Source organism: Accipiter gentilis, chromosome 21 (genome assembly GCF_929443795.1).
Source record: "Accipiter gentilis chromosome 21, bAccGen1.1, whole genome shotgun sequence".
Lineage (NCBI taxonomy): Eukaryota > Metazoa > Chordata > Aves > Accipitriformes > Accipitridae > Astur > Astur gentilis.
In genome coordinates, this window is record NC_064900.1 from 22,670,922 (window position 1) to 22,683,537 (window position 12,616).

A 12,616-nucleotide genomic window follows, 5' to 3' on the forward strand; every position below is an offset into this window, starting at 1 on the left:
AACTGCTGAGACTCCTGAGAAGGTGCCAGGCTGAGGAAAGGCAAGTGTGGAAAAAACCAGCTTGGGGCTATTCTCAAAGGGCCTTCTGACAGCACAGGTTACTGTCACTTGGCTGGAGACAGTATGAGAGACCCAACAGTTCACCCCTTTGAGGAGATCCTGTATGGCTCTTTTTTCAGCTAGGTTGCTTGGGTTAGGGAAAGGTGGGACAGCCAGGGTATCAGGGCAGAGTCTAAAGTGAGGATGCAGCTCAGGAGGGCACCATGGCTCTGTTTTTCCTTTTCACAGGAAGAAGCACGGAGCAGAATCTGCTCATGGTCTGCTTCAACTTTCTTCCCCACAGCGTTCAAAAATCCCAGAGGCAGCATCTTCTCAGGTGCCACCTTCCCTCAGGCCTGCTTCCAGTCCTTGCTCTACACTTTCCTGGCAGCATCACAGGAGAAACTGCAAAGAAGTTGAGCAGAAACCCTCCATTCCCCAACAGGAACATAGACATTTCTGCCTTTTGCCAGCCATAGTTGATGGCTGTCTGTTGGGGGAATGTTGGACTAGGCTTAAGGGTTATCAGCACAGCTTTTACACCAGGAAGCAAGAGGCTTGCCACTGCACTGTAGCATTTTCTCTGGCTGTTTCTGGGTGTAGCAGTCCATGAAAATTCTGAATTGGGTTTAAACTGCAGGCTAAGATTCATTTATGAAATACCATCATCTTTCAGGCTCTCTAGACCTTACATTTCCCAGCCTGAATCCCAAGATGACATACATGTAGAAATCCTCTCACAGCTAGAAATACTGAAGGACAATTTGGAACCTACTGGGGCAAGCTTCCCTCCCTGCAACTTTTCAAACATCATCACATTTGCTCATATTCTGCATGAACCTGCCCCCAGCCTTCGCTCTGCATATGCTGGGAGCCATTCCCCACATCCACACTGCAAGCTGTTGAACAACACAAGGAAGGGACTGTTCCTGCCCCGCATCCTGTGATCCCGCAGGCAGGGCACAAAGAGCATAGGAGAGGTGGGAACTCTCCCCACTCCCAACAGGAGCAAGTTCACTATCACCCCTTGACCAGGGTTTCCCTCCCTGTTGGTGCTTCCTCCTTCCTCCCAGTCATTCCTTGCTTTTCCTTGTACCAACCTGCACTTTTCTTCTCAGTTCCATTCTTCCATCCCAAACTGCAGCTTGAGGACAAAGGGTTTTTCCCCCTCCCACCCCAGTTCCTAACACTCCTCTGTACCACTACCCAAAGATCTGTCACTCTGGGGTATAGCAACCCCTTGACAAGTTGAGGGATTACAACCTCATCCTCTAAACCCCAAAGGAATTCAAGGAAGAGAGGCAAATAGTGTTGTTACAGTACTTCCTTGAGAAACTGAAGACAGACGTGTCCAAGGGACAGAAATTGCTTTTATTAAAAACATTCTAAAAGGTTATTTATAAAATGCATTTAATCATCTGCACTTGGAAACAATTCAGGAAGATACAACTGGTGAGGCATCTTGTACTTCAGAATTTCAACTCACAAAACAAACTTTAGCTATATAAATTTGTTACACACCAAACACCACAGGAAACCATACTCACATTTCAAGGCTTGTTTTTAGAAAGATTTCAGTCCTCAAATACCAATTTGTTTAAAGAGAGACTTTTGGTAAGCAGTACATGTGCATACCTGGAAATACCCACTTAGTACAGTGGACTCATCTCTAAAATTCAACGGTTCGTGCCAAAATACAGTATTAAAATCAAAAGATACAAAATAAATAACTTGATTACAGAATTCAGAAAAGTTACTTAATAAATAAGGATGCATTGTGAGATATCCAATGTACAGTAACTTTACTCAAAAAAAAATCTGTATAGATATCTGAATAAATACTCTTTTGTGTATTTTTTTTTTTTTTTACAAGTAAACAACTCACCCCTCCCTTACTATTCCCAGATTAATACTGAAGGAGATTTAATTCCTCCAGAGTGGAGTATGCAAAAGAAAAGTAGTACTTCATTTATTTGCATTGAGAGTTTAACAGTTTAAAGTTACTCCTACCTAACTTGTCCCAAAATTGCAAAAAGCTTTTAACAGTTTAACTTCACTGTCATGTGGTTCTGTTTTTACACAGGTCTGCTCATTTTACAGAGTGCATTAAAAAAATGAAGACTAAAGACCTATTGTAACTCCAGGAGACTTTGAGATGAATTTACAGCAGGGCAGAAGGAAAGGCCACAATGACTCCAAAGACATTGGAATATATGTTAAATTAAATACGTATATATTTATATCTGCAAAGCAAAGGCCCCAAATAGCAACCATGTATGAGAACTGTACTGTATATTGGCATTCATCCATGATTTCACTGAAGAGGCACTTCTTTCATGCAGGAGTTTTAGTTACTGGAAGTTCCATACAGACTTAGACAGGGTCACTTTCAAAGAGGTACAAAGGAAAAAAATTCTCAAATAAAAAAATCACTTTGGTTTTCAATTCAGTGAAATGAAACATGTGTTAGCAGTATTTTTTGAATCCTCCGTGAAGTTAAGCAATGCTGATGGAATGGTTGTGTGCAACTATGATTCAATTGAAGAGGTTTTTAATTGGATTACTTCAAAGATATGTTTAGATAATAGCTATGCAAACAGCTGAATCAGCACAATCGATTTATGGAAGTGCCATAAATCAGGCCTACTGCCAGGAGAATAATAGGCCTATTTTAATACAGTCATAGGTTAAACAATAAATCTAAGCCCCACACTTTACCTTGGCAAGCTTAATACAATCAAAATTATTCTGGAGAATACAAGAAAATGCTTAGAACCACCTGTTACTAGAGCTTACCTGATTAAGACTGGGTTGATGGATGTTGAAGCCAGTCTTAGCTGAAAGAAGTGTTTTCACTGTAGAAAGTCCTGCACAGACAATATAACTCAACTGGCCTTTAAGCATTGATTTAACTCTCCAAAGAGAGTAGAACTGACACCAATTATTTTTTTTCCAGATCATTAATTTCTTCCTTCTCATGCATTTGCTAGATAGCTCGGTAGCAAACTATTTGCCTAAAATAAAGTCCCAAGAAGCGCTACCTCAAATCCCGAGTTATACACACTGCTTCCTTCCCAAAAGAATAGCTACAATCTCTGCTCTATGTTCAGTTTAGAGTTGGGATATGATAAAACTTAAACCAGAGATGTGAGCTAAAAAGTACAAAATAGTTGGGTGAATTTTCATTTACTAGGACAACAGTAACTCGACTTCATCCGGGCAGTCCCTTCTGTCCCACACTTTCTCCCCAAGAACAGTACAGCTTGGGGTACTCCAGGGGACAGACATCACACACTTGTAGATGCACAACAATGAAACTGGTGTTGGTCAAATTCAAGGGAAGATATCCAGGTGTAGCTTTAAGATACATAAAACTACTGAAGTTTTCAAATAAGGCGGGGGGAGGTATAGTTGGCAATATGTCCTTGTTCTCCATGGAGAACATCAGTGGTATGACAGCGGCACCTGTACATTAACCATCAAAACCAGATCAGGAAGTAAAGCCCTTGGAGACCCACTAAGTAACTCTACGTTAGCAGAGCCAAGTTTCTTAATATGGTTCAGCTGAAACGTGAGACAGTTTGCCATATTGCCTCAGTAATACCATTATGCTGTTATGAACAGCAAAGAATCAAGTGAATGCATAAGCCTCATTCAAGCTGCAACATGCCTTTTAGAAAGGTGCTTAAATGCTCAAATGACTCAATTTAATAAATAAATTTAAGCTCAACACTGCTAGTGCTACGTGCATTAACGCTGCTTCACATTCTTTCAAAGTAAATATACTGGACCTGGGAATACCTACAGTACCATACGATACTATCACTAACCTTTGGTCACACTCCGTTTGTATTTTAAACATACACCTCTTCAGGGTTTGCTAATAAAATTTAGCAAGAATATGTGGGCGTGTCATCACTAGCATTTTCATCCAATATTCAATCTACAAGCAAATACAGGACATTTCAGAACTTCAAAAATCACTCGTACCTTTAAAGTAACACCTAGCTTTAACACAGTTAGGTGTCCAGTATCACCTAACTGGAATAGATAAAAAATTAATATAATACGGCTAAGATTAGGGTCCACTGCCAGTCAGATAAGTATGTACCATCTGAGTACACTTTCGAAGAGATGGAATGCAATGGGGAAGAGTTTCTTTTCAGTTAAAATTAGTCTTCCGTAAATGCTTATTAGGAATTTCTATAGCGCTGACTTGAAGAGGCCAGGACCCACCAACAATTCCTGCTTGGATAGCTACACCCATTACAACTGCTAGATCAGGATCTACCGAGGTGTTAGGTTCCTTTCCAAAGAAATCCCGAATAACTTTGCGTATTTGAGGAATCCGGGTGGAGCCTCCAACTAACACAATTTCATCCACTTCTGCTTTGTGTAGGTGGCCTTCCTTCAACACTTGTTCAATTGGCACAAGAATCTTCTCAAAAAGGTCCTCATTTAACATCTCAAATAGTTTCCTAGAGATTTCTGTTTCAAACACAACTTTGACAAAGTTATTCTCTACTTTTGAAGTGTCTCCAAGATTTTTCAGCTCTTTTGTTCTTTGTGAAGGCTTGCCTTTTAGCACAGTGTTTGTTTTTACCTCACTTTCTGGAAGTTCTTTTATAAGCTTCCTTTCTGGCATAGTCAACAACACCCTTAGTGTAGCTGCCTCGTGAACAGTCAGATTTAATTTAACTGCTTCCACAGCCTGTCTGAGACGATGTGTTTCTTCTTTTCTTGTTGGCAGAGAACCATACATTTGATGGAGCTGATCATATAAATACAGCATCAACCTCTGATTAAAATCCTGTCCTCCAAGTTTGTTGTTACCTGAAACATCAGAATAGAAGGCATCAGACACGTCACCTTCAAAGCTTCAGAACACAGCATGCATCTTCTCTGTTACTAGGAGGTGGTGCTCAGGCACCAGAACAATGATACTAGGGAACCACGGGCATAGCTCAAGAGCTGCAAAAATAGACATAATTGTTGTCCACTGAAGAACACATGATGGATAGTAATTTCCAGATTTTTATTTAGCAACTATTTTAGAATCTACTCCCCCTCAATGTTTTTCCCTTGGAACTGCTCTGCGACACTACAGCAGAAAAAAAGCAGTGGTTGTTAATTCAGAGGTATTCTCTATAGAAGAAAACACATAACGATAGATTTCTAGCTGGAACCCTGTAACTGAAGTGCAATCTCTCACAGCAAACTGCTTTTCCAGCTAAAATTCTCAGTTTCAAATTTTTCTCTCTGCCCAGAATGGATTTTTCTCTTAGCACTTCCACAGTACAGCTTTATTGGGATTTCTGTTTTAACAGTTTCAAGTTATTCAGTGTCTCCATGCACCCACACGAAAACTACATGCTACTGAAGTATATGTAGATACCCTGCCAAAAGCGGAAGAAAGTGATAAAATGCAAGCAGTGAACTTCAAGCTCTGTTAACAGATATATTAGCCTTCAGCGAGAGAGAAAGAGAGAAAAAAAGTATAATATATAGCCAATTTCTACTGAAAGATAATTCTTGCACCATGTTTTCAGAACCTTTCAAACAATTGTTCACGCTTTCCATTCAGAGTTAAAAAACCAGTCTGCAGATTTTCATCCACATTGAACAATACTCTCAAAGTTTCCACTGTTTTGTTTTGACTGAAAATGGGAATTCACTTAGTGGACCTCCATCTAAATAAATCAGAATGAAGCTGCTAAATATTTCTTGCTGTTCCAGTCTTACTGGAACCAAAAATTCTTCATTGAAGGCAACACAGACAGCTAGCACTGCATCTCAAGACCTGTCTGAATCCAGGTCATCTGAAAAGCAGTTGCGTATTCACTACATTTTTACTAAACGTTGCTGCCACAACTCTTTGCCAAGTGATGAAACACTCCAGCACATATATATCACAAAACTTCTGGGTTAACAGCGCGTGCATTCCCAAACCCTGCCCAACTGAGGTGGAGTCAAACACAAGGTGAGGATGTTCTAAAATCACTGATCAATGATTTGGCAAGTACTTCTGCTTTGGACAAAGGTAACAGAAAAATTTGCAACACCCCCAGCCCCCAAAAGTCCAGTCAAAGTAATTGTAATATGCATCAGCACTTTACTCATGGGCACAAAATTTAACAGCCATGGGTAAAATGAAACCACAACTTATTCCTTTGAGTCAGCCAAAACCTGTGAATTTACCTCAATTGTTGAAACAAGTCACAAGCTTAATTTTGCATGAAAGACAGCTGAGAACACATTTGGAGAACACTTTGTGACAAGGATGGTATGTTTTCAAAAGCTCCTCTAATAGTGACGTTAAGTGCACTTTTCCTTTCCCCCCCACTCCTCAAGAAAGTAAAGCATTTTTCTCACCTGCCATGGCTCGTGTGAGGAACATCCCTCCCTGCTTGTTCAACAGAGACACATCCAAAGTTCCTCCACCCAAATCCACCACCAGAACATTAAACACATCGGCTTTGTGGAGTCCATAAGCCATAGCTGCAGCTGTGGGTTCATTGATTACTCTCAACACATTTAGCCCTACAAAGAGCAAAGATACCAACCAACAGTCAGGTACACTCCAGAAAACTGCACTTCTTCCATCATAATGACATTTACCATTAGTTGTTGGGTTTCTTTGTTTTGTTTTGAACCAAACTTACCTTAAGTAAAATGTCAGATCTAAAGGAAATTGTTTCCTAAGCAGTAATACTCAATTAACATTTTTCTTTATTTAAGCCTAAAGTGTACTACTTCAGCATCAGGGTGAAGTCAAGAACCATGATTTGGCCAAACACGTTTCTTCCAGAGAAACCTTGCTAAGGAGACTTATTTCACATGTTCTATTTCCAGTTAAAATATTGTCCAAGGATGCTCTGCATAGTCTCTCTGTTTGGAGATTACCAAAAAAGACTATTTTCCCTCACGTAAAATTTATTTCTTCTAGCTATCTATGCTTGCATTAGCTGCACCTGTTGGTACCCAAGAGTTCTCTGCTGTTCCTCACAATTGTTAATGGACTGTAAAAAAAAAAAATCCATTCCAAGGTTCTCTATCACTGATTCACTCTTTCCATATCCTCCCCAAAGAATTTACTGTTAGTGAAACAGACCTGAAGGTTTCCTAGAAAAACACTGGAATAGAGAAACATCACCTGCAAGGTTAGCTGCCTTAATGGTAGAATTCCGTTGCCTTTCATCAAACTCTGCTGGCACAGAGATGACTGCCTTCGAAACGGGCATGCCAAGATAGCCTTCTGCCATTCTCTTCAATTTCAGTAGCAGCTGAGAGCCAATATGCTCTGGAGTGATGCGAAAGGTTTCATTAGTTGTCACAGAAAATTCAGCTGATCCATTGTTGTTGAAAATCTAGGAGGAAAAAGCAACACAACAGGTGTGAAGTCATCTTCTTATGCTCTCCCACCCTGCTCCAGCCAAATGTTTTATTTGCATATAGTCTGTTTATTCTGGAAAAATACAAACGTGCTTTTGCCACTTCCCAAATCACTTTTATTCCTTGACCATTACTATTATGCAAAACATGCCACTTAAGGTGTCCAAGTATATCCAAAGTAGTAACACCCACTGTGCCCAGGTAAGAACATTAAAAAAAAATTAAGACCTAGCAACTATGTAATCAACTTCAACACCACATTCAAAGATAAAAGTATTGCTTTTAATCATTAGGTTTACCCTACTGATAAAGCTTCCCATAGGTTCTTCTTTCTGAAAGGAAGCAAACAGGCTGGTACTGGAAGAGCTTGTCTTAACAAGTAAAGGATTCAAAGACTGTTTCCAGTACCTGGAAATTTGTCTCTTTTCAGCAAATACTGCACCATGCTAAATTAATGCAATATATTTTTTTATAAAGCAGCTTTCAAAATCTGCTGCTGGTCAAGTAAGTGCTAGGGGAAAAAAAAATGCACTGGGACAGAAGTGATGTGACTTTTACACTTTTTTTTTTTTTTTTTTTTTTTTTTTTTTAAGAATATCAGGGGAGAAGTGAAGTTTCAACAAAGCACAGTTAGAACTTCTAGCTGAAATTTTTATTTTAAGGGGCTGGAAGGTTACCCAGAAACACATTTCACAGTAGAGGACAGGGTCCTCTGGAAAATCACTATCAGCATTCACACAGAGGTACGCGACTTCCACAACCATTTCCTCCTCCCCTCTCCGGATAGCTCTTACGGTTTCTAGGCGCATCAGATTTAGCCAAATGGCTAATGGTCAGCCAAGCTGGTCACCTACTACATGTTTCAAATGTCCTATAGCTTACTGCTTGGAGAGAACTGAAGAAGATGGCTACTTACCTTAAAGGGATACCTGCTACTTTCATTTTTCAGTTCTTCTGAAGTGAAGATTTTCCCAATGAATCTTTTTGCATCATATATGGTGTTCTGAGGATTTGAATCAGCCAGTTCTAGGCCATCATATCCTACATATACCTCTCTGTCTGTGAAAGAGACTATACTTGGTATGCTGTTGTGCCCATTTTCATCTGCAATAACTTTCACCTCCCCTGTTCCAGGAAGAAAGACACCAACAGAGCAGTAAGTCGTGCCAAGGTCAATCCCAATTACTTTCGGTGTAGGCATCGGTAAATATTGCTGTGCTAGATAGCCAGCTAACAAGAGAGCCAAAATAGCTGAACCTGAAACACATATTTAAAAAAAACAGGGTCAGAGTATCTACTGCTGCAAACTTAGAAGTCAGTGCAAATTACATGGTATTGTACATTACACCTTGTGCAGTTTTATTGTACGCTCTGAAGTCTGTTCAGCTACCTAATTAGTTTTCAATTTCTTCAAAGGTCACCAGCAATTTCAGGTCTCTTAATTCAACAAAAAAAAGTGAGTAGAAAAGTAAAACATATTAGGCATTAAATACTAAACAGGTTAAAAAAAAGCCCAAGAGGTACAGCAAAGCAGCAAATATCACCACCTTGTAATAGTTCTTTTTCTGTCTACAAGGTACTTCAAAAATATAGGCTAATTAGCATTTTGGGGGGAACTGCCTACAAATGACCCCTAAGGGTCATCTAGTTAATAAGGCTGCACAAAATCACACTGAAGCGACAAAATCCCGATTCAACCATCTCCTCCAACTTCACCGGAAGCCTAAAAATAAGGAGATGCAAAACCATGCTAACTTCTCTTATTTCAGTCATAGCTCCCAAAGAGCATCTTCCCACACCTCTCAATCCTTTCTATGCCTTGAAATCAAGGGAAAGACTAGTTCAAGTGCAGAGCAGCTGGCTGGGTTCTTTTCAAGTTCTACGTATAACCAACAGAAAAAAACCAAGAAACCCCAAAAGCTAACATAGAGCAATGCCTGAGAAGAGAAAGGAGAAAAAAAAAAAAAGCACCGGCAAACAAACAAAAACTCAAGAAGAAATCTAAATAGCTTAAATTTCCACGAGCGGCTAAGCTCCTTCTCCCGGGAGCGACGGGCGGTCACAGCTGCGCTGCAAACAGACTACCGAGAAAGAACAGGTTTCCTTTTTGCGGCGAACCTCCCCAGGCGCTTCTTCGCAATACACGACCGAGCAATTCGGTTTTCCGAACGGAGGAACACGCCGGCTGCGCCGCAGGAAGCCGCGCCGCCCTGAGCGGCCACTCCGGGGCGGTGACACTGGCGGAAAGGCTGCCGCAGCCCCGGCAGGGCCCGCCGCCCGAGGCGGGGTGACGGGGCGCGCCCGGGCCCTGCCCGGCGCAGGCCGCCACAAGGCGGGGCGGGAGCTCCCCAGCGCTCCGCCGGCCCCGCCACCGCCCGCCCCGCCGGGCGTCGTCCCCTCCGCAGCCCGAGGGGCGGAGCGGGCCCATGGACCCCCGCCCGCGCTCACCCAGCACCGCCATCTGCCCGGCCATCGCTGCCCGCCGACTCCAGTGCCGCCCGCGGCCCCTTCCGGCCCGCGGCCCCTTCCGGCCCGCGGCCCCTTCCGGCCCGCGGCCCCTTCCGGCCCGCGGCCCCTTCCGGCCCGCGGCCCCTTCCGGCCCGCGGCCCCTTCCGGCCCGCGTCGCGCAGCCCGCCGGGACCGGTGGTACGGGAGTCCCGCTCGCCCTGGTCAGGCTGCTCCGCTGCTGGGGGGGGCAGAAAACTACAACTCCCAGGGGGCGCGGGGGCGCGGCTATTTCCGGCGGGCGCCAGCTCCTCTGTGCGGAGCCCGTTCGGCCGCACAGCAGGGGCGGGGAGGGACGCGCCTCGTTCCTGCTCGCCGCGTGCGCAAGCCGGGCCGGGGCCGGGCCGCGGCGTCTGCTGGGAGCGGTAGTTCGGCGGGCGGCGGCGGCGGGACACCCGCCGGCCGCGGCCGCCCTCGCCGTGCCGGGTGCGCCGGGCGCCGCGGCCGCGGTTGCGGTTCGGCGCTTGGGACGGTACCGACGCCCCGCTCCCGGCGCATCTCCTCCCCCGGGGCGCGGGCAGGCGGCGCGGCGCGGCGCAGCGTGCCCCGTCCGCCCGGCGGCCTGCTGCCGGCGTGAGGCGTCAGAGACCGCGGCTGTGGCGCCGCCAGCTCAGCAGCCGTTAAAACTGTCGGGCCTTTAAAAAGAGCGGCCACCGTGACTCCTCCGTGCCTGCTGTGGTCACTGGCGTTCGTGCTTCGGAGCCGTTCGCCCGGGGAGGCGGGCGGCTACCCTGTCGGCCCCGGGGCGGAGGCGGGCGGCAGGGCGACGGGCCCGGCTGCCGCGGAGCGGGGGTGCTGCTGCGGCCGCGGCTTCGTGGGAAAGCGCCGGGCGCCGCGGTGAGGCGGGCTCGAGCGGGACCGAGGAAACCCCCGGCCCAGGGGCCTGATCCATCCTCCCGATGCCGGTCCTGGCGGCAGATCGAGGCCGCCGGGGCTTTGAGCCGAGGCGTTCGGCTGAGGCGTAGTACCGGCGTTTTCGTCTGCCCTGTCGTGCCAACCCCGCAGAGAGCACCAGGGCCTCCTGTGCTGAGGCTGCACTTTCACTTTTACAAACATGTCACCTCCTCTCCCCGCGGTCCTCTGGTCCGTTTTTGCAACACGACAGCGTTCTTGGGATGCCGTGGTTCAACAGTGAGACAGCCATGGCAGCTTTGACCTCTTCCTGTCAATGGTGAGGGCAGGCTTCCTTCTCGCCCATCTGACATTTAGCCAAGTAAGGAGAACGCAGATGAAACCGGCCCCTCAAATGCATCCTGGAGGAGTGGAAGTAGTAATTCATCCAAAAAGTGCAACGTGAAGTATGGTGTGGGTTTGGTTCTTGTCAGCTGTCCCTCTGCTAAGCTCTGCTCTCGTAAGGAGTAACGGATTTTCAGGTTCTTGCTGATCAGGTTTCAGTTTCGGGCAGTAATCGAATGTCAGAACCTGGGGTTTCCTTAATGCAGTTTAAGTCAGATGGTTTTTAATAGGCAATGCTCATAAATGGATAGCTAGTAGCAAATAGCATAGTGGAAGAAAAGTTAGGCTAAGTTCTACTGCAGTTACCATCTCTAGCACCTCTCTTTCTTCTAAGTGAGGGGAAGACACATAACCCAAAAGTAATTCCCAGGAGTTCTTGCTTGCTTCTAAGCTGCTGCTTTATGCAAAAAGCAGCACCACTTAATAGTCAAAAGTGGATGCATTCTCCATTTATTGTTAACATAGGAATGTGGGTCATTCTCTGCGTGAGAAGGTGGAAACTCTTTGGTAAGGGAAGAAGAGGAGGTTAAGCCATTCAGCCTTCTTAATGACTCATGATCTGACTGTTTTCAAACTACATATCTAGTTTCTTTTCCATACATCAGAGTTCAATACTTGGTCATGTTTCTTGAAGTGGCACCATTGTAATTGTGGTCATTCTTAAGTTAAAGGTGGGGCGGGGGAACTTGTAGTAATTGTTTACAAGTATTTCTTCACTTGTATAACTCAAGCGCAGGCACTTTGCATTTTATGCAACTGTCAGTGGATGGTGAGCAGAATAAAAAGATTTAGTGAAAACAGGGCATATGATTAAACTGGGGTTTGCTCATAAGTTTCATGTTTGATAGCAACCACATGCCTTAATACATAGGCAGCATCTGAAATGTCACACTACAGAATGCAGATACGTAGGGATGTTTTTTTTAAAATACTGATAACAAAGCCTCATTTCAGAGGTTTTATCCTTTCCTAAAGCATAGGCCAGGCTCTGCTTTTCATCCTGGAGGTTAAAACTCTGAAACAGACATTGGGATCACTTGATAATGTATCTGCTGAAGGACAGAATTCAAATGCCCTTTCCTATAGAGCTTCCATTCTGTTTCTTCAAAACAAAGCTGCCTAATGAATTCAGTGTATCAGTCAAGGCCTCCCCACCCGACTCTTGACTCCCCATAGGTCTGGCTGTTCCCTGCAGAATTACACAGCACAGGCCACCTCACCTGCCTGGGAGTCAAGTCAGGGAGAGCATCTCAGCAGGCTTTCTGCCCTGCAGCAAAGGTATATCATGCCAGAAAATCTGTCAGAAGCCACCTTCTTCCCTGTAGCTGTTTTTGGCTTTTGTGTAGTTTGAAGGCTGGATCTGTGCTACGTACTCTGTAGTCCCTTGAAGGCAATCAGCACCCATGCTTGGATGAAGTCCAGAAGTGCCTAATTTTTTCCCCAC

At 44.8% G+C, this 12,616-nt stretch overlaps 1 protein-coding gene across 1 annotated transcript; it reads right to left on the reverse strand.

The window, feature by feature from the left end:
• Positions 1-1,391: 1,391 nt before the first annotated feature.
• HSPA13 (heat shock protein family A (Hsp70) member 13) lies at positions 1,392-9,956 on the reverse strand. Its single transcript, XM_049824899.1, has 5 exons — positions 9,880-9,956; positions 8,348-8,688; positions 7,193-7,406; positions 6,412-6,579; positions 1,392-4,872 (listed from the first exon to the last, which is right to left on the reverse strand). The coding sequence occupies exons 1-5, from the start codon at positions 9,902-9,904 to the stop codon at positions 4,202-4,204; spliced, it is 1,419 nt and encodes a 472-aa protein (XP_049680856.1). The 5' UTR covers positions 9,905-9,956; the 3' UTR covers positions 1,392-4,201.
• Positions 9,957-12,616: the final 2,660 nt, after the last annotated feature.